Source organism: Micropterus salmoides, unplaced genomic scaffold (assembly GCF_014851395.1).
Source record: "Micropterus salmoides isolate LMB-PRFRI ecotype aquatic unplaced genomic scaffold, ASM1485139v1 Ms_hic_scaffold_6, whole genome shotgun sequence".
NCBI lineage: Eukaryota > Metazoa > Chordata > Actinopteri > Centrarchiformes > Centrarchidae > Micropterus > Micropterus salmoides.
Window position 1 is genome coordinate 37,612,183 of NW_024044348.1, and position 21,693 is coordinate 37,633,875.

The 21,693-nt window shown below is 39.6% G+C and overlaps 1 protein-coding gene across 3 annotated transcripts in view; it reads left to right on the top strand.

Moving 5' to 3' along the window:
• Nucleotides 1-1,466: 1,466 nt before the first annotated feature.
• adamtsl3 (ADAMTS-like 3) overlaps nucleotides 1,467-21,693 on the top strand; it is a 217,423-nt gene continuing 197,196 nt past the window's right edge. For all 3 annotated transcript variants that reach the window (XM_038702057.1, XM_038702058.1, XM_038702059.1), the window contains exons 1-2: nucleotides 1,467-1,707; nucleotides 4,690-4,805. In XM_038702057.1, the coding sequence (XP_038557985.1) occupies nucleotides 1,686-1,707; nucleotides 4,690-4,805 (138 nt within the window). In that variant the 5' untranslated portion in view covers nucleotides 1,467-1,685. The remainder of the gene's footprint in view (nucleotides 1,708-4,689; nucleotides 4,806-21,693) is intronic.

The window sequence follows — 21,693 nt, forward strand, 5'->3', positions numbered from 1 at the left end:
GGAAGTCCCCCGGCAGTCTAGGCCTATGATAACTAAGGGATGGTTCAGGACTCACCTGAGCCAGCCCTAACTATAAGCTTTATCAAAGAGGAAAGTCTTAAGCCTACTCTTAAATGTGGAGATGGTGTCTGCCTCCTGAACCCAAACTGGAACCTGGTTCCACAGGAGAGGAGCTTGATAGCTGAACGCTCTGGCTCCTAGTCTACTTTTGGAGACTCTAGGAACCACAAGTAACCCTGCATTCTGGGAGCGCAGTGCTCTGGTGGGGTAGTAAGGTACTATGAGCTCTTGAAGTTAGATGGAGCCTTATGATTCAGGGCTTTGTAGGTGAGGTTGTCAGCGCATTAGCTTGCTGTCAGACAGCCATTTCCTTTTATGCGTAGGAATGCAGAAGTTCTACGGTTGAGAAAATGTAGTTCCAAAAGAAATGGCTGTCTAAGGGCAAGGCAAAGCGCTGAAAATATTCCAAAGGTAATACACTGACTATGGATAAGAACCTCATACAGCCCCACTTCAAAATCCCGAACTATCCCTTAAAGGACTACACTTGATACAAAAATTGTAAATTAAGAGGGGGTGACGACGACGATGAGAATGCTCCTATATTTCACTGCAAATATGTAATATAGAAATGGTGAAGTAGTACTGAAGGTCTATGCCTCATGGCTATGAACATTATGAGTATTACACTACAGACAGCTACATGGGTGAGCTACATGTGCAGCTCTACACTGAATGGTACACACTCTGACTACAGGAATATTAAAGTGATGGATATGACTGCTCCTCCATATGCTTACTGCTCCTCCACACCACATGGGACAGAGGGGTTGGTCATCAGGCTGCCTGCACAGCGCTCCGTCAAGTTGCTAGAGACAACCAGGCTGCAGCCGGAAAAGATCTCTTTTACCCTTCAAAATTAAAGCATGTTTTTAATCACCATGGACGTTAAATGATATTGAGAAGGAGGTGTATACAATAAAAACGTAATCATAGCTGCTTACTCAGTGGAATCTGTAAGGTGAGATTTTAAAATTCCAAATATGATAGGCAAAATAGACACATTTTCCTCTGATTTACGTATAAATAATAATTAAAATGCATGTTCAAGAGTTACCCTAATTTCTATGAACAGTAAGAATGCCAGAATGTTACCTGCAAAAGTGAAAAGCAAGTTCATGTATTTACAGTTTGACGTTCCAATTTACATAATGAAACAGAAAAAATGGACATGTTAACTGGGCTTTTACCACATGTTAACTTAACTGGGGGACAAAGACAAAGCATGTTAGCCTCTTTGGTGAGAGTATTAGCCTACTGATGAGTTATTAACATAAATAAATAAATAATAGCCTTCATGACTAAATGAAGAGAGTAGCACCAGCTAAAGCAGTAGGTTTGGCTTTGGTTTTTACTTTGAAAGTGATGAGCGGAAGCTGTAGCCTGTGTCTGTGTCTAACCTGACTCTGGTCCCAAGTTGTGTGTCAGGCAGGCAGACGTGCTGTGGAGACACTTTACCGGAGACACAAAGTACCGGCGCGTTCATCTCTCTGACACCTCACTCGTCTCTCTCGGTCACTTTTTGGACGTTTCTGTCTTTGGCCCAGGGTGTGGCTTCTGAGAATCAGGGTCGTGGATTATTGGGCTGTTTTTGGAGAATAACTGATGCATCTCCATATGAGCGCATGACCTCTCCTCCCTCAAAAGGTAAGGTGTTTATTTCTTCCCAAACAAACACTCACGTCCGACTGAAAGCACCGCCGTCAACCTGCGGCTGCTGCCGTCCAAAAAGACCGGTTATTGTCAAATTCACCGAGTCAGGTCTCGGAGCTGCTGATGCGCATGATTCCAAAAACAGAGCCATTGTGTGGAAGCGTCGCTTTACGTGTAAAAACTTAGAAACTCGCTGTTGAAAAAAAACACACACCCTCCCTGCTCTCGCTGTGCCACTGTACAGTTTCTGGATGCAGGTGGACTTCACTAACAGCAAGAACTCTATGAAGCCTAATACTCATAGAGGCTTGCTGTGTGACATTGCAATGAGTTTGCCTTCACCAATAGAATTTTAACTACCAATTTGTATTATTTTCATTATGGATTAATCCCATCAATCAAAAATAATAATATATGTATAGATTATAAGATTAGAATAGGCTATAATTCAAAAATAATACAATGTCCATAAAAAATCCCAATATTCCAAATTAATATTTTGATATAACTCTAAAAACAAACAGTCCAGAAACACAAAGAGATTTAATTTACTATCATATGAAATAAAGAAAAGCACATCTCTATGTTGCTATAACAATCTATTGTGTGGTGCTTTTGTATTAATGGATGAAAATGATTATTAGATTAGCAAGTTTGAGTATCAAATAACATTCTGCCTTTTTGTCCTGCAATAAAAACTAATATAAAAAAAGCTCCACCTACTAATTCATAATTATATATGTGTATATATTGATTATAATGGCAGGATTACAATCCAAGCAAAGTGCTTCTGACCTGAGAGATACTCCTGATACATCCCTGTGGTAATACTTTGTGATAATTTGATTAATTGCTAATTTGTTTGGTAATGTTGTATGCATCATCATCAATCAGATTCTAAATGGCCATGATAAGGATAAAACAATGTAGCACCTTTTATTATTACATAATCTTGAGGCCTCACCTTGTGGAGGACCCCTGCGTTCAAAGAATGCTCAAATTTGGTGCAGAGATATCCTTTTAGCACCTGGTATGGGTCAAGCTCCAAAAATTCTGGATTTTCAATTTTCTATAATGCAACCCAGTAGCATCTTTTATCCTTGCTTAGTAAATGACAGTGTCTTTTACACTCCTCAAATTGGGATTGTGGAGTGTAAAACATCGATTTTCGTCATATATTTGTAGTCTAAGCCCAAACTGAGACAAGCTGATGACATTTAAATGACATCTAGGGTTGGGTATCGTTTTTTTACAATTCCAGTGCCAAATGGGATCAGCTTTTAAAATGGTCCCTAATTGTGCCTGAGAAAATTATATTGTTACGGTTTTCTCCAGTGTTTCCGGGAGGTCAGTAAATGTGTCATGGCTGTCAGTGAATGTGTGATATGTGTAGGAGCCTGTCAATCGTTTATTTTCCTACATGTGATTGGCAGAGAGTTAAAGGGGGCGGTTGTTGTAGTTCCTGCTAGCCTGGAAGAAAGTGTGTTAGCCTGAGGACAGAGAGGGTGAAGAGCGAGAGACTTTAACACATGTTCTCTGCTGAGCCAGGGTTGTTTCTTTGGCGTAGGCTGTGGCTCACGGTAGCCTGTATTGTTGCAGCATTAATAAAGAAGAAGATTTCATTGAGGAACGCTACATTTGGTAACGTTACTACGGTGAATAATGGCGCAGCTTCTTAAGTCTGTTTCGGAGCACCAGAGTGAAAATATTTCAATCGACACTTTTAAGTGGTGCCAAAATAAGGCACCTAAATGTGCATTTTAATTTGGTCTGGTAAGGACCGGTCAAATTGGAACTGGTTCCATTTTAGCACCAGGTTTTGGTACTCAACCCTAATGACATCATGGTTATTTTCTCAGACTTGACAAAGTTCCTCCAGAAATGTAGAGGACATTACACAACTGTTTTCACAGGCTGACTACAGGGTCCCTTTAAGGACTTTATTTCAGTTCATCTCTTATCTGCCAAAAAAGTCCTTCTCTGTTATGCTTGTATCTCATGCTCCTCTCTTTTGTGGAGTCCCACAGGGATTTTTATTTTGTGTCCTGTTTTATTTACTATTGAATGCTTCCCCTGGGGAGCTCACTCGTAGAGTGATTTTCATTGCTATGCAGATGATACAACTTTTAAACCCGATAAAGCCTGGACCACCGATGTGCTATTAATTATGTCCTGCCTCTCTGAAATTAAGAATCAGATGTCCATAAATGTCCTGCAGTTGAATGACTCAAAATTAGAAATAATTATAATTATACCCACTGGAGCTTCAACACAAGCAGCATTAGGGATCTCTCGTCTAGTCTGGGCGCCTTATTAAATAATGTTAAAAAACATTATTTCTGAGTTTCATTTTGGTGCTCAGGTAAAGTGATGCTGTCCTGCTTTGTACGATTGAGGCATTTAACAGATAATTCCTTTCACTTGCTAAGCAAGCAAAGGTTACCTGTGAGTTTTAGAATTGATTTTAAGATTTTACTGCTCATTTTGAAAGCTTTGAATGTTCCGTGATCTGTTAACTCCCTATGAGCCTGATCACTGCGTGAGATCCTCTGGCACCTACTAATGGTTCTAAGATCTCCACTCAAAAATTTCACTTTTATCTTTTTCTTAATTGATAGAATTTGTAAATAATTTTATAGTGTTTTATATTCTATATATATAATTTTATTATTTGTTTTTACTGCGAAGCACTTTGTTTTTAATATTGCTATATAAATAAAGTTATTATTATTATTAATACATACACAATTCACAGAGTAGGGGATTTATTTTGTGGGGTGGGTGGGGTAATTGAGGTCCACAGCTCCATTTTGCCCCGAGGTTTGCTAGTAGCTTAATAAGCCTTTTTAACTAGTCATTTCACCATGACAAACCAGACACATTAGTCTTTTTTTTGATTTAGTCATTAATATCACAGTCGACAATTGTGCTGCTGCAGAAATATTTTAATTTGATGTGTCCACTTCCTGTACACAGGTTGGGGCTCACCCAGCTGGAAAGAGACCCTGACCTGGGGAAAAATCCAGATGAACATGGAGTCATTTATCCTCTGGAGGGCTGCCCTCATCTTCCTCATGGTTCCCTCTGTCCAGGTACTAAAAATGGATGGATGGATGGATGGATGGATAATTGGAGAAATGAATCCAGGCACTGGATTTTCCGCTATCTACTGACTACTAAATATTAGAAACACCTTCCTGATGCACAGTTGTAGCCCCATGGTGTACTTCAAACAGATTCTCTATTATATTTTTTAATATTCAGTACATTTATAGATTTTTGCTTTTACCACCTGGCTCACAGTCAACAGCAGATTATCACATTCACTGGTGAATGAAATAAACATGGACCCAATTAGAGAAACCTTGTCACGGTTCACACGCTGCACACCCAGGCTCTGACTTCTCGCTGCCGCTGCTGTCAGCTCTGTTGCTTAATTTGATCTGACCTGTCCAAATCAAATTGTTTGCACAGGTCAAAAAGCCGCTATGCAGTGTGAAGAGCCTGCTGGACTCAGTGACCTGCTGGATGTGAATGTCACCTCTTTACATGATGCAAAACTGAGCGCAGGATTTTCTTTGGCAAATATAGCAGCTACTTAATCCCTGACAACAGGCTTCTGTGGACTGTGTTCTCCATGATCAACTCAGAAAAGAGATCTTTATTTGGACCACGGCTGTTTAGATGAGAGAAAAAACACATTGACATATTTTTGGGTCAGGTTTTATTTTGTTACACAGTTCCCTAAGGCCTGAACCCTTTAGAGAAGCAGGAATATTTGTTCCATCTATTTTCAGGGGACTGGAACTTCAAACCTTGCAGTGTTTACTATTGATCGCTTGCTATTCTGGTGAACTGGGAGTTTAAGTTTTGTTCAGGTTTGAACAGGGAGTTCACTGCTCAAACACTGTACACAGAGTTTATTTTAAAGTTAATTCAGCCTACCATCTGAAAGATTAATGGTGTTAAAGCTATACAGGGTGTTAAAAGAAATCTGCAGCAGTTGCAGTGATACACAAATACACAGGCAAGAAAAGTTATAAAGTAAATATACATTAAGTGAAAAGGTAAAATAATCAGTGATTAGGTAAAGTCTGAGATGTTAATATTAAAAACACAAATTAGCAGAGAAAGAGCGAGTTCTGTGAGCAGATAACTGAGAATAAATAATAATAACCAAGATAAAGAAATGTTTAAAGCCCTTTTTTAAACGTCTTAGGTGCCCTCAGATGATGCCTTCCAGATTGCTGGTCTTTTTTTTTTACTGCATATTCCATTACCAAAAACCTTCAGAAAAGCTGCTATGTGTAAAATTTTAAAATGCATGACTTTGGCACCCTCCAACACACAACACATAGAGTGCTGACTGTTGGCTCTTACTGGCATATGGCAAAGATGTCAATTGTGTTTTACTGGCAGATTCCACTCCCGCTTACTGGCATATGCTGCTCACGAACATACATTTTATTTAACAGTTTGGGGGGGGGCAATAAACATAAAATTTGTCGAGTGCAATTTTTTTAAGGGGACACAAATAACACAGCCACAATTGTACTTGTATCTGATATGCGCACACAGAGGAAAACACTACTACTATTATTAGTGTAGCATATCACTGAAAAATGATCCTATGTTTTTCTTTTCTCTGGCCAACAACACAAATCAATAGTTATTTAAATATCGTCGCTGTCGGGCACAAACCTTCTATGTCCCAACTCGTGATTTTTCAGGAAATTAAAAAAAACCCTGTGTTTTTATTATAATTGAACACGGCATCATTGAGAGTCACGAGCTGTTTTTATACTTTGTATTGCTAAAATATTTGTAAAAACCACAGACAGACGTAAAGGGTGACCAATAACACTGATTTATTTAAAAAAATAAAAATGATTAAATGTGGAGATAGGAGGTTTCTGCCCGACAGCGACGATATTAGGTTAATAGATAGGTTCAAAGGTTCCCCATGCGGTCATATTATAATTATTAAATTATCTTGCATCCTAATATTCTAGGTTTTTTACATTTTTGCGTCAGAGCATTTGACTTATTTATTACTGTCAGGTTATAAATAGAATTTCACAAATATAAGAAAAAATGCTCCTGAAAGAGGTCGTTTTTATCAACGGCATTATGTCAAAAGTGATATTTTTTAACGTGAGAAGTGGTATATGTCAGTGGAACAGCAGTTGTTTAGGCATACTGTCGCCATAGCAATGACATATGCTAGTTAGAATTAGTGTCTTGCCATTTTTCATATGCCAGTCAAACAGCAGCAGCATATAATCAAAGTGGCATCCCACTAAGAATCTATATATAATACTAAAGAAAGAATGGCACACCACTGGTACATGTCGGTGGCGCAGACTGTATATAAAGATGAAAAACAAAAGCCATAAAATATCCCGAATCGAGGCGCTGGTGATGTCATTTGGAGCCACCAGTCTCCAGACCAATCAATACGTTTTGGCTTCACTTTTGGAGAGCTGTCATGTCAGTCATTTTTATATACAGTCTGTGGTCGGTGGGGGAGGAGTGTCTGTCAGTGGAACAGGAGTGACAAGCTTTTTTTATGTTGCACACAGCAGCAACATACCATAATCTACAGTGGCATTTGCCAGTAAGACATATAGCCATCTATATATAACTCTCTATACTGTGCTTTTATAATTTCTTCACATTGTTTTTTTCCCCCAAGAACAGACAGCCAGTACCTCTTTTAGTGGCTTCTGGCTTCAGCTCTAAATCTATTTTTAAATCTGTATATTCCAAGGTTTCTGCATACTTTTGGAATAATAAAAAACAATGTTTACACAAGACACCCTTTTAAATATTAATACATAATGGTGGTATATCACTCCCTAATTCAGTTGAGTTTTTTTTACTGTAGCTACTGTTAATATACTCAACATGCTTTACTAGAGGCAGTGCCACCTTAATCCCCTAGCTGGGTTAGCATGGAGCTCAGCTACTGTGAGCCACTTTCCCTCCCTGCCTTGCTGCTGCACTTCCCTCACTTTCTTGCTCATCTTTTTCTAAATCAGTGGTAAGCTGCTCAAGTCAGGAAGAATTTTGGTTTTCAGTTAATCAGTTTGTCACACCTTCAACACAGAAGAAAATGTAAATGTTTTATATGTTTTGCATCCTTCGATCAGTTTGGCTTCCTAATGACACCCTGGAGAAAAGATTAGGAATTATATGCAGGGCCAGAGACCATGTTTTCCTGCGGGTCTACTCCCCAAAGGTATTAGGGCTGCAACTAACGATTATTTTCATTGTCGATTAATCTGTTGATTATTAGTTGTTTGTTCTGTAAAATGTCAGAAAATGGTGAAAAATGTTGATCAGTGTTTACTAAAGCCCAGCTTGACGTCCTCAGACATCTTGTTTTGTCCCAATCCAAAGATATTCAGTTTAGAGGAGTAAAGAAACCAGAAAAAAAATCACATTTAAGAAGCTAGAATCAGACAATGGATGGGGCGGCTGTGGCTCAGGAGAAAGAGCGGGTTGGCCGTTAATCAGACGGTCGGCGATCGGAAGGTCGGCTCCCCCAGGCTGCATGTCAAAGTGTCCTTGGGCAAGATAATGAACCCTGAATTGCCCCTGGCGGCTGTTCCGCCAGTGTATGAATGTGAGTGAATGGTGAATGCAGTGTAAAAGCGCTTTGAGTAGTTGAAAAGACTAGAAAGGTGCTATACAAGTACGGAGCATTTTACATTTACAATTTTGCCATTTTTTCTTAAAAAAATACTATCAGTTATCAAAATAGTTGCCGATTCATTTTATATTTGGCAATTAATGAATTTATTGATTTTGTTTGAACACTTTTCATACTCCAACCATTTAACCCTTTATCAGTCACACTAAGAAATAAATTAGCAAAAAAATTTACAAAAGTGTGATTTATAAGGCTTAAAGTTTACTATGTTAAATAAAATATGTATAAATATGTAACTTTACATATATCAATTCAGTTTCAGCCTCATTATCATGTTATATTTGTCCGATAATTGAAAAGAAAATGTAATGTTTATAGCTAAGTTCACTATTACCCTTTTGGACAGGTGTAGCTATTCAATGCATAGTGTTATTCAATAAGGATCAGCTACGATGGCTATTTCAGAAATAATGAGCAGGACTAATAGTTCAAATCGTAATATGTAAAGAGTAAACTGTTTTAAAGATATGCCTATCTGAAGGTAAAACCACAGGCTGTATAAATAAGGGTAAAATACATACATTTAAGAAAGAAATAGGCTGTATGATCCTGCGCAGTATGAGCTGTTTGTCCACTTTTCTGAGGTAATGAAGAGATACATTTTATCATCATATGAGAGGTCATGACAGTACACTTCGGGTTCAGATTCAGCTCGTCTCAGCAACAAATATTTTTTTCCAACATTGCTACCCAGTGGATATAATTGCCATTACACACTCCATTCAATGAGAGGAAGAAGAAAAAAAACAGCTAAAAATCAGGTGTGGCGTGGTTTAATTACAGTAATTTGACTGCGAAAAAAGGCCAACCACACGTTAAAGGGTTAATAAGGAGGCCACTTCTAAGCTGTGTTGCCATTCAATGGAACAAGACCTGAACAAAGAATGACATGGGACAGAGATCTTAGGTCTGTGCACTCGTCTTCCATGACTGCACAGCACTCCTAATACAGTTTCTAGGTAGTTCATCAAATAAATATATCTACGATTAAAGTACCCCAAATATACCCTGAACGCTGACTTGTGATAACTGCAAATGCATGGATGGATCAGTGACCCACATGTATTGGCCTGGCCCAACCCTGCAACTGTTTGCGAAATCTGTGTTTGACACTCTTATCTCAAATTACACAGCATACAATGTAACTGCACCTCCTGGGGCACTCGTTCACCTGTTGGTATACATTTGTCTGCCACAGAACGTAACACCCTTGCCCTTGCCCTCTTCTGATTCATCAGACTATTTTGTTAAGATGGAAGGACACCGTGATAGTGATGGTAAGTCAGAGCTTGAACCCTTTTTTTTCTTTCTGAGAAAACCAGAATAAAACGATTTGGAGAAAGAAAGTACAGGCAGATGGTGATATACAGGAGGAGGCCCACTTTAACTTCAACCTCTCACGAATGTGTCTGTTTGCATATTGATGAAACTACAGTCCTCAAGTACTGAGGGATGAAGGAATAAATGTTAGCAGAATTAAAAGACTACAAGTAAAGAGGAACAGACAGGTGTTTCCACTGAGGCCTTCCAATTAGAGCGACACATACAGTGTGAGCTTATGACGGCGAAGGTGAAAGAAAAAACATTGGACCGTAAAACCTGCCGAACGTCTATTAACACATTACTTGTCCCACCAGTAGGTCCATTGTTATTCTCCATTCAAGGTGGGCTACAAGGCTAATTCTCTACAAACATTGGCATTTCTTTAGAGCAATATCTTCCTCCTACCAGATTTGCAACAAATGGTACAGGAGACTGTGGTGATAAGACAGGTCAGGCATGGACAGGTCCTACGCTGACTGATGTAGACTGGGATGTGTTCCAATCCAGCTGTGACAACATCTGTGAGTTTATGGAAGTAGTGGCAGTCATTTCTAAACCAGAAAGCATGGGTTGATGGATCCATCCGAATCCAGCAATGAATATGAGAGGCGAACTTTACAAACTGCACTGATAAAGACAAGAATATTTATGTCAAACAATTTCTGCTTGATGACTATGTCAGCACATATCCTAATTAATTTGTCCCCTTGCTGACTATGTCCCCATCCCACCGGTTATTACTATGAAGCTCTTGCACCATCTGCTTCTTTATCTCATTTTTAATTGTGAATGAAGATAAACACTGACACATTCATATTCCCAATAAAAAGATTTAACAGGATTTTTGATGTATGAGGTCCACAGATGCCGGTTTTCTATTAAAGGTGCATTTAGTAAACGGTAATCTACAACAAGACATGCAGCTAATGGAAATACCTGTACAATGCAGAGGCTTTTCTTTGTAATTAGGGTCAGTCAACCCTTAAAGCCCCTGTGTGGAGATAATTTAATAGGATGATCTGTCTAATGATTCTAATAACTTAACTTTTGCTTGTAGAAAATTTAGACAGTCACGGTGAAAACTAATGCAGTTTATGTGTTGTGTTCATCTTATATATGTCATTGTCCCAGAGTCAGATTCTTGGGAGGTAGGGGTGAGGTGTATTGGTATCCTATTGTCTTTTTTGTTAATGCCACTGGTTGTCGCCAAAGTAACATATTTCCTTCCTTCCTTTAAATATAAACTTTGTGTTGGCACTATCGTGATCAGCCTTTAGGTATGCATTTAGTACTTAGCCACTGAGAAATGGCTAGGTCACACCAGCATTTAAAACAGAGAAATTTGAAAGTAATTTGAGTGGAATCCCCATGAGAACACATTTGTTCATGTAGGTGAAGTAAATCTGTATGAATCTTTCATATGGAGATCAACTTTTTCTGCACCATCCAATTTCTGATAACCTTGAGTATAAAATTCTCCTCAAAAGACATGTGGCATGGTTCGCAGTGAGTCGCCATGAGTGGATGGTTCAAATACATTCCCTTAAATTAAATATCTGACTAATTAAACCTTCATTAATAGACTATTTGGCAACTTGGTTGTAAACACAAAATGGACATATTATCTCCTTATAAAGTGCTGCTGGTAACAAAGTTGAAAGTGAGTGTGAGCCAAATCAGTATAGTTGAGCCATGAAACCAGAAGAAAGAGGTGAAAGTTGCCAAATTGCTCAGTAGAGCTGATGGGCACTGGAGAACTGGGTAATAATTGTCTTTGGGTTTGTCACTACAAGCGACCATTTTCACTGTTTATGTCACCAAGGTTCCAGCACCAACTGTTTTGCTGGGATGCAATAATTAAATTCCGTTTTATTACTTTTAATTTCATTTTCAGCAGTTGTAATGCCACGAAACCGACTCCACTGTTGTAGAAAAGCAGCTTTGGGCATTTGAAGATGAAAAGGCCAGTAAAGAAGAGTCAAGTTGGTCATGTGGGCACACTTTGTCTTCAGTCACGTGATACAAAACAAAATGAAATTACTGTGGAAAATAGTGGAGTGGCACAGCTACTTTTGAAGCAGTGCAGTGTGCTTGGTAAGTGTGCAGGAGAGAGACTTTGTGCTGACCATTGGAACAGAGTCGAACATTCAATAAGAGCCACAGTTTGGCAGAAAACAAATGCTCCTCAGGAACCAAGCAGAGTTCCACAGTTTTGTTTACCAGCAGAGTATTGTGATGGTGGTGAGCCCTGAAGTGAACAGTTTTGCTCTGGGGCTGTAAAGGAGCCCCACTGTGTTTCCCAAAAACAATCTGGAAGCTGAAGCAAGTCCTTTCAGAAGTCTGTTAGCTTCCCATCCAACCCGCAGAATGGCCAATGATGAAAGTATTGCAACAATTATATATTTGCAATATAACAAAATGTGTAAATATCTCGTGCCTTATGTAGCCTAAAGTCAGATCATGGTGGCTCATAGAATGATGGAAAAAGGCCAATTAGTGCCTGCCTTCCTTATTAAAATGGTAGTAGTTTGTTTTTCAATTGTTTTTACCTGTAATATTAAATCACATTTACAGTTACCAGGTACCTGGTGGTAACTGCAAATGTGATTTAATATTACAGGCAGGAATGCATTCTGCACTTATGTTTCCAGAATAACAGATATTATCAATTCTCAGTAAACTGGGGCGGTGCACACTTGGCTAGCTGCATGGATTATCACAAGCAGATGTGCGATCAGAATCCCCCTATTGACTAATCTTGTTCGGGTGTTTTTCTAGATGTGCTGCAATTCTTAGTTTTCACTGACCTCGGATGATTTTCTCTTTCTCAAAACTTTTCTTTTCCTGGAACATAACCCTTGTTTTTGTCACTGGTAATTTACAACGTTTTGTTGTATGACTAAAAATAAAATGGTGGGGAAATGCCTCTAAAGAAAAAGACAAAGCTTGTTTATTGGTTTATTGGCATTGTAACACAAAACAGAGCAGAGAAATAAGGGATAGGGGATTAGTAGATGAAAGAGTAACAGAAAAGAAGAGCAGTGCTGACAAACTAGGAGCTGCACACCTCAGCTCTGCCTGTTTATCTATTTCCTGTTGGCCTGGACTTCCTGGTGCCAGCTTCTCTGTCATCCACACACACACACACACACACACACACACACACACACACACACACACACACACACACACACACACACACACACAACAACACACACACACACACACACACACATCCAAACAACAACCAAACAAAATCAACGGGCTTTCCCCTTCACCCTCCTCTGAAAACAGCATTGTCTGTGATGCCAACGAGCTATGAGATATGGCTTCGGGGAATGCAGTTTGCTATTGCCATTGTGTGTAGAAATGATGACAGAGGTGGAGGAACTGCAGAGAACAGCCAAGGACTGGAAGGAAAAATGCACAGAGAGAAAGACGGAGAGAGAAAGAGCATGCCACCAGACCAAGAAAAGTGGGGTGGCCTGCTCTTCTATGATTAAGTTACATGTTTAAAATGTGTTCTTTAAATTCATCTAAATCCAAACTACAACACTTTGGGGCAAGTTACTGTTCTTGAAAAATGTAGTCAGTTAAGTATGCTTCACTAGAACCACTTGTCGGATGGTTGAATACCTTCGGAAACCCCAAACATCCCAAACCTAAACAAGAGCGTGCTTTCTTCACTTGACTTTCTGCATACCACAACCTTCCTGACCCCCACCAGTTGGGTTTCATTGCAGTGAACCACCAGATCCTCCTCTCTACCCTCAAAGAACTGGGAGTCTTAGGCGCTGCACTCTCTCTGTTTGGACCACACTTCAGGGTAACTTGGAGAGAATCTGTGTCTGAACCTTAAAGCCTGACTACAGGGAAGGCAGAGAACTCTGTGGTGTACCCAGGTTGGACTGCAACTAACCTGGGTTTGATACTGGATGACCAGCTTTCCTGGCTCCTGTCCGATCCTTACTCAGGAGGCGGTGCAGGTTCTTGTCCAGGCGCTCAACAAAAGCACAACTGTTTGCTGTCCTGGCTCCATAATGGTGGAACGAACTCCCCATTGACAGGGCAGCAGAAACTCTACACATCTTCTGTTACAGACTGAAAAGTCATCTGTTAAGACTGAACCTTGGCCCATACAAACACAACTACTCTTATTCTGTCTAAATATAGAACTTGAAGCAGTTCAGCATTGATGAAGTTGATGTACTTTTATGACAAATGAGTGCTGTCATCATCCCCACTCTCTATAATGCTTGGCTTTTTATTCTGTCTTTGAGTAGTAGTTGGCCAACACATGAACTAGTACTCCTTATTTATTACTTATTGAACAAGTTATTAAATTACTCTACTAATTATTCAACAGCGGAATAAATTAGTTCTGGTACTAGCTACATTACTTTCTTACTCAGGTTAGCTCGTTCAAAGGTGCCATAGGTGTAGAAATAGAACATGAGACATGGCAGTTTTAGTTAATGAGCCATGAGGCCAGAATTTTCAGTAACTGGTACCACCCAATATGGCAATTTCCAGTCTTTACTTAATTATACTGTATAGTTACTATAGGATGATAATGGCAAAAACAAAGATTGTCCAAATAAATTAGTAAAGCTACTCATTTGAAATGTTTTTTTTTTTAAAGTACTTATATGAAGCCTACAAACTATTTGGTACCAAAGAGATTTTGCCACCTTAGGTGGTACCAAATTCTGGCTTGGCCTATGGACTATTAAACAAGCAGCTAGCATACACTTTGGAGGTACTGACATTAAACAGCTAGCTTAGCCTCTGTGACTCCATTCAGAACTCCAGAAGTCCTGTCCTCATAGTGGCATCACAGAAGTCCTGTCCTCATAGTGGCATCACAGAAGTCCTGTCCTCATAGTGGCATCACAGAAGATACTGTAGCTGGCAAGCCTCACATTCAACTCCTGCCCCAACATGCTAACATGTCTTTGCTCAATTGACAGACTAAATATGACCAACAGCAAACAAGCCGACTAGAGCATGACACATTAATTTAATTAATTAATTGATTAGCCTGTATTATTGGTTCAAAGTATTAGTATTGGCACATACTGTATGTTGGTGGCAAGAAATTGCAGTCAAGAAATGCCAAATATGTTTTTAGTGTTTTAGAAACACAGTTTAAACCAGAGAACGCTGACAAGTTTATTTTTAACTGTAAAATGTCCCACTCGAAACATGTCGCCCACAAAACATTGTCACAATTCTTTAATAACCAAATGTACAGGATCCTCATTGAAGCCCCTTGTTACTAAAAAGCAGAATCACATAATTGTAATGCATTCCTGGCTGTCACTGCTTTTTAATAGAGGATTGTGTGCTCTCAGCAACAGATAACAGTGGTGTCTTTGTAAAGTGTTCACAGATGCTGCTGCTGTCTTGCAGCACACACAGTTACTGCATTTTAAGTGCACTGGCTTTAAGTTTTAGATTAAAATAAAGTAGTTTAGATAATCTGGACAAACTGTTTACAACCTGTCTGATTGTCTCACGGCTCGTATTTCAGACCTGGTGGCCAAAAGTACAAAAAAAGGACCCAAGTTATAATAAAGTAGTTCTATCCTTTAGCTTAAAGCTAGAAAGAAGGACTTTTACATATACATGAACATCCGTTCCTCTCGAGCCCTTACCAAACAAGTTCACACTGTTGTGACATTGGTATACACATTGTGTTGTATGCCAGCTAGCAATAATTGGTTTGCCAGCGCTGAAGGGGGAACATCCGTAGCGACACCAGCAGCTCCAAAGGGCAGAGCTAAAGGGCAGAGCTAGTAAGTCAAACATGTGTTAAAGGAGTTGAGCTTTTAACACGGAGCTCTTGACTGTTGTCAAAAATGCATAAATGTCTACTTCGCTTCAAATCCCACCGTGAATGCAGTTGGAAAGAAAGAAAATAGATTCAAGAATAAGAATAATTTACGGAGCTAAATAAGTCCAGTTGGAGTTATCACTAGTGTAGAGTACACCCAGGTTACGTTAAGAAAATCATTCATAGCTGCCGTTGTGCCAGGAATACCAGGTTAGCGAAGGCTAAGGAGACCCCAGCCTGTTGAGATGGCTCTTATCGTGGGTGTACATCAGGAACAGTCATGGTATTGCATTAGCCAGGTCCCTTGAACAACTTTAAGCGTGTCTTATGAGCCCAGAATGTATTTTTTCATGTTATTGGTTGGGGGTTGTTTGTGTGAAAAAAAACGATAGATGCCAGGGCCTGTGCTTTGGTTGATATTTAAGTGAACTTCAAAACAAATTTGAGTCCATTAGATTCTCACCAGCAACAACGCCAAAGCCAGGAACAGGCTTTCAGTGTCAATCATCCCACCCCCTGGTCTTCCACACTCTCACAGGCAGCTCTGTTCAAAGGAAACCCAAACCCAGACGAGAAACGATTAAGATATCCATCTGGAATAATGTAATTTTGACCATGCGGCCTGCTGAGTAGGTCCAACCCGCAACTATTATCAGCGGTTGTCATTATTTATTCACAGCTTGGTTCATGTTTATTATTCAGTTGTGGATTCAGTATGTGGTTATCTTCTCGCCGACTGGAGATCAGGGGATTATTATTATTTGAACCCTGCTCCCTCCTTCCTCCCCTTTTCCTTCCTGGCCGGGAACAATGGCCGGTTCATGGGTGGCTTTATGAAGTTAATTTTGTTCTTTACCTATGCCATACATGTCTCTCTGCTCTGCTGTCTTGGATTTGTAACCTCTAAAAAAGCGTTCTATCTTTCTTTCTTTGATAGTGAGCGTGGAGACAGAAAGGTCCCCAGCTGGAGTGAAGGGTTTTTAGATATTCAGATGCTTTATTTATATCAAAGTACTAATACCATACTGTAAAAATACTCCATTACAAGTAAAGGTCTTAAAATGTTACTTAAATAACAGTAAATGGTATGAAATACTCCATGGACTAAAATAGCCCATGGACAATAACAATGATATGTAAAGGTGAAATTTGCCCCAACCTTGCAGGTGCAACTGCACTACAGAGTGCGGGACATGTCTATTACATAGTCTGTGCATGCCCACACAGTGCTTCGAACAGGTCTAATCAGGTAAGTAAAAACACCTGTGTAAGTTTATCATGGGTGTATAGGGCCTTTAAAGTTTAAAAGTAAACTCGTCAAAACATAAACCAATCAGTAAATTTTAACAGCTAGTATCGCGATATAACTGTAAACAACAACACAAATACTACAAAAATATATTAGGGTTGATTTCAGACAAATATGACTCTATATTGATATATCATATTGTATGTTACTGTGAATCTTTTGGCAGTTTGGGACTCTACTTTCTTATATATTGATACCTACTCTAAAAGTTCAATTAATAGCCGAGTCCCAAATGTCTGCCTACCCTGTTTACTGGCCTGGTGTGGGAGCACATTTTGACAAATAATGCAGGTCCCCATTAGCCTGGTCTGGTTTTTATATAAGTTCTTTGGATGTATAAAACCTCTTAAACCTGCGGGGTCGCCCGCTTTAGCTGCTTCTAAGCTGCTTAGATCCTTAATCCAAATATTTATGTTTAAATGTATGATCAATATGTCAGTATGGACATGCTGCACATCGTTAGATCAGTTAGATTCTCCACAATTCAACAATTCAGTTCATTTAACGGAAACAACAAGCCCCAAAGTCTAATTCATATAGATTTACTGTTGAAACCAGCACGGTACAAGAGATGAAAAGTGACGACTCCCTGTTACCTTTGAAATGCTCATTAAGTCTGAAAGTGTCCGTTCCTTGATTATTTATATTCCTTCTGACTGTAAGGGTCCACCGATCAAAAGAATTAAAACAGCTCTTCATAAAAATTATTCCTAGTTATGAATCCTGTCATGTGAAATCCATCGCTCTCTGTCTGCTAACTTCTGCCACACTTCTCTCATCCTGCACCGTGTTGTTTGTTTTTGTTACGCTGCTGACTTCAAAGAAAAGTGCATAAGCCGTCTGTCGGAGCTAGATCAAATGAATGACGTGTATTTGATATTATTTGATCATTTTTATACAAGTAATATTCATACTATTTGAAACAAATAAAGGGTTTCATAGTAGCCTGTTTCAGTTTTGTGCAAGAGGAATTAAAGGCCTGTCCCATATGGATGCCTGTCCCAAATATAGGTAGGATCAGTGATTTGAGCAAATAAAAGCTATTAATCAAAGTTTTACGGTATTTCCCAAGTTCCACCAAATTGTTGAGGCTTTCCATTTTCTCAAAGATCGAGTTTGTAGCTCTCCGGCTCTGCAACTTTGCTCCTTTTGGAGAGAAGAGGGGGACCTGCTTATCTCTTGCTCACACACACACATATAGTACACACACACACACATCCACATCCAGCTCAGGTTCAGTGTCAGCTCTGGTATTTCAGCTAAAGGTGAGGAGTGAAAAGATCACTGTATGTCTCCACACACCACAAAAACTGCGGTGAGCCAGGCCGTCAGCAGTCACCTCTTCACCCCTCACAGTTACTGCATACATACTTCATATGTGTGTATGGGTAGCACGTTTGTGTGTGTGTGTTTGTGTGTGTGTGTGTGTGTGTGTGTAGATAGAGAGCTGTCTGAAAAGATCATTCATACACATGGACAGTGTGCCCATTCACTCCGAGCCATCAGCTCTGTTTCTCCTCTGCTCTGGGTCTCTGCTAATCAGCTTGCTTAAATCTCTCCTCTTCCTCATCCTCTCATTTTTTCATTTAGTCCTCCCCACTCTGGAGCTCTATTTCCTCTGAGCTGTGTTTGCTGTCTGTAAGCAACAGTAGTACAGCTCTCCAGCCCTCCTTCATAAAAGCCTAACCTTCACAGACCTCTCTGTAACTACACGTGATGGGTGACACATCATGACATGTATCCATCAGTACTGTGAAGGTGACCAGGAAAGACGTCATGGAAAGAGGAAATGGTCCTTTTGACAAGTTTGTTACTCTGAGCTGCCTGAAGCATACTTGATAAAATATCTGTCCAATTAAATAATAATAATAATAATAATAATAATCCTTATTTGTAGAGCACTTTTCAAAAACAAGTTACAAAGTGCTTTAACAAGTGTAAAGAATAATACAAAAAAAAGATAAGAGCATGAAAATTTAATATAAAATTAGTAAAATACAATAAAATAAAAGGGATAAAATAAAGTCAAATAAGATCGGGAAAAGCTCTCCTATAAAAGTATGTTTTAAGAAGGGGCTTAAAAGAGTTCACTGACTCAGCCGACCTGATTTCCTCGGGCAGGCTGTTCCAGAGCCTCGGGGCCCTGACAGCAAACGCTCTGTCCCCTTTAGTTTTCAGTCGAGACTCTGGAACAGACAACAGACCTCTGCCCGAGGATCTCAAGGTACGTGCTGGTGCGTATGGGACTAAAAGGTCAGAAATATAACAAGGCGAGAGGCCATGAAGAGCTTTAAAAGTGATCAATAGAATTTTAAAGTCAATTCTAAAACATACTGGGAGCCAGGGTAATGAAGCTAAAATAGGAGTAATGTGGTCATATTTCTTTGTTCTGGTTAAAAGCCTGGCAGCTGAGTTCTGGACAGTCTGGAGTCGATCAATAGATTTTTGGGTTAAACAGGTGAAAAGGCTGTTGCAATAATCCAGGCGTGATGAGATGAAGGCGTGTAAAATGGTCTCGGTGTCCTTAAAAGTTAACATAGATCGAATTTTAGCTATATTTCTAAGTTGATAAAAACATGATTGAACAAGCTTTGTGGTGTGCTGCTCGAAATTTTAATTACTATCAAACCAAACACCAAGGTTCTTTGCCACAGGCTTAATGTGATTTACTAGGGAACCAGCAGATGGCAGTATTTGATTTGCCATCTGCTGGGACCCGATGACCAGGATTTCTGTTTTGTCTGAGTTCAGCTGGAGGAAATTATTTGACATCCATTTTTAACTTCACAAAGGCAGTTGTTAAGTGAACTCAGCATTCCAGGGTCTGTGGATCTGACGGGCAAGTATATTTGTGTGTCATCAGCATAAATATGAAAAGAAATGCCATGTTTATGGATAATATGTCCAAGGGGAAGCAGATACAAGGAAAACAAAATGGGTCCTAAGACCGACCCCTGAGGCACACCATATTTAACTGGACAGAATGAAGAGACATAGTTGTTTACAGACACGCAAAACTTCCTATTTGACAGGTAGGATGAAAACCATTCTAGAGCAGTACCAGAGATCCCCACCCAGTGCCTCAGTCTGTCTAACATGATGTTGTGATCAATGGTGTCAAAAGCAGCGCTAAGATCCAGGAGTACCAGGACTGAGCACATACCTTCATCAGCAGACATTAAAAGGTCATTGGTGACTTTAAGCAGGGCAGTCTCAGTGCTGTGGTACTTCCTAAAACCAGACTGAAACTTTTCAAATATTTTGTTATTTTCCAGCACAGTGAGCAGCTGTTTGGACACAATTCTTTCTAGAATCTTTGCAATAAAAGGCAGTTTTGAAATTGGTCTAAAATTTTGTGGGAGGGAGGGATCTAAACCAGGTTTCTTTAAAAGTGGGTTCACGCAAGCCGTTTTAAAATAATCAGGGACACAACCAGTAGATAGGGAGCTGTTGAAAACAGAGATCAAATGGGGCCCAACAGAATCCATTACTTTTAGTAAAAATTTTGTAGGTATTACATCAAGTGGGCTGGAGGACACTCTCATTTGTGATATTGTTTTTAAAAGCTCAGACAAGTCGATGGGATAAAACTGGTTAAAACTCTGTTGTTGCTGGTGAGGAACCTCTGAGTAAGAGGCCACGGGGGTAATAGAGGCTCTGATTGACACCACCTTATTGGTAAAATAAGATAAAAACAATTCACAGTCATCATTACTTCCAGCTGAGGCACAAGGAGGGGCTGGGTTTACCAGCTGATCCACAGTCTTAAACAGAAACCTGGGATTGTGTTTATGTGTAGTAATGAGTTCAGAAAAATAGTGTGTTCTCGCATCCTTAACCATGTTATTGTAGTTAATTAATAAATCCTTCAGACTGAGGTAATGGACTTGGAGATTGGATTTTTTCCATCTGCGCTCTGCTTTCCTGCATTCCCTTTTTAGGCTGCGAATGCTGTCATTTATCCAGGGTTGTTTACTAGCTTTAGACGTAGGCCTAACCTTTAGAGGAGCAGTAATATTTAGTGACGACAAGCAGATATGATTGAAGTGATCGACCAGATTGTTGGTGTTGGAATCAGACAGGTGTTGGCTTTGGCTCTGAAAGACTGCGCAAAACTTTGAAACACTTTGTTCATTAAAGATGCGACAACACACGGAGCTTGGTGAGGCGGCATGAGTAACAGGCGAATCGCAGCTAAAAACAATACATCTGTGGTTAAAAATAGTGCCATTAACATTTTTATCTGTTTTGAATATGTATAGTTTTAGTTTTATTGATTCGGAGTCTGACTCTACTTAGCAGTTCTTATCGAATCTCGAAATTCCCCTCTAGTACAGAAACTCGAAAGGAGTTTCTGTATTAGAGGGGCATCTCTGGGGACTAAGAAAAATATATGGAATAATTTGTAGACATCATTCGTTTTCCTTCAACATAAAAGGTGAATGTCAGCTCATCTGTGTTTTGTACCTGAGATGTTGATACTGTTAGCGTTACCTGTATATGGGGTGCCAATGCAGCTGGAAGAACGCAACACATTGAACACTGTGCGTTCGTTCAGATTCACGCTGTGTTGAAGTAAATGCTTTGTCGTGTTGGAGCTGCTTCCTCCCTTGCACCAAACCTCTTTACTGCAGGTGTTGCATTTTGCTGTGTCGTTCTCTTTTTTAGTGAAGCTAAGCCAAAATTGTGAGACCATGCCCCGTGCCACAGAGAGCTCTAAAGTAAGAATATCTAGCAGCAAGTTCCACCAATGGTGTAGTGATGAGTATGTGGTGACCATATTACCAGGATTTTCTT